At 37.5% G+C, this 1032-nt stretch overlaps 1 protein-coding gene across 1 annotated transcript; it reads right to left on the minus strand.

The window, feature by feature from the left end:
- Nucleotides 1–99: 99 nt before the first annotated feature.
- Nucleotides 100–1028, minus strand: LOC101305619 (ribulose bisphosphate carboxylase large chain-like; the record flags this gene model as incomplete). Its single annotated transcript, XM_004309276.1, has 1 exon — nucleotides 100–1028. A coding segment is annotated over one exon (495 nt), but the record flags the coding sequence as incomplete, so codon positions are not given.
- Nucleotides 1029–1032: the final 4 nt, after the last annotated feature.

Below are 1032 nucleotides of genomic sequence, written 5' to 3' on the forward strand. Positions count from 1 at the left end.
ATCAATAGGGGTTATTAACTAGGGGTGTTGGAAAAAAGCTGTTTCTCGTATGAAGCCTTTTTTGTAAAATCTCGCCTACTAATTTTCTAATCAGTTTCTATTCCAATACAGAATGAAAAGGACAATATACAGGATGGGTAGAAGAGGCTGCTTGACGCGAGCCATGATCCAAAAATGCAGGATCAGGCTATACTATAATAGAAAAAATACTAATTACATTAATGAATTACATTACAAGTATAAGGATAAATTATTAAGTATAGGAAGACACCAATCCTAAGGATCCGTAGGATTAATTGTGGATCCAACACAACACTAAAAAAGCGTTAAGTTATTTGGTCTTATATTTTTGAATTTAAGATCTTGTATATCTAGATAAATATGTATCTATCAAAACCGATAGATCTATACAATAAGACCCTTTATTGTATTCGGCTCAATCCTTTTAGTTAAAAGATTGGGTCCGAGTTTAATTTCAATTCAATTTTTATTTCTAATTCAATTAAGAGAACTAAGAGTAAGTAATTGCTGGATTACAAAGTATCCATTGCTTCGAATTCAAATTTGATCTCTTTCCATACTTCACAAGCAGCAGCTAGTTCAGGACTCCATTTACAAGCCTCACGAATAATGTCATTACCCTCACGAGCGAGATCACGTCCCTCATTACGGGCTTGTACACATGCTTCTAGAGCTACTCGATTAGCTACGGCACCAGGTGCATTTCCCCAAGGGTGTCCTAAAGTTCCTCCACCGAATTGTAGTACAGAATCATCTCCAAAGATCTCGGTCAGAGCAGGCATATGCCAAACGTGAATACCGCCGGAAGCCACCGGTAAAACACCCGGTAAAGAAACCCAATCTTGAGTGAAATAAATACCGCGGCTTCGATCCTTTTCAATAAAATCATCACGTAGTAAATCAACAAAGCCTAAAGTTATTTCTCTTTCCCCCTCAAGCTTACCTACTACGGTACCAGCGTGTATATGATCTCCACCAGACATACGTAATGCTTTAGCTAGTACACGAAAG

This window comes from Fragaria vesca, unplaced genomic scaffold, assembly GCF_000184155.1.
Source record: "Fragaria vesca subsp. vesca unplaced genomic scaffold, FraVesHawaii_1.0 scf0510925, whole genome shotgun sequence".
NCBI lineage: Eukaryota > Viridiplantae > Streptophyta > Magnoliopsida > Rosales > Rosaceae > Fragaria > Fragaria vesca.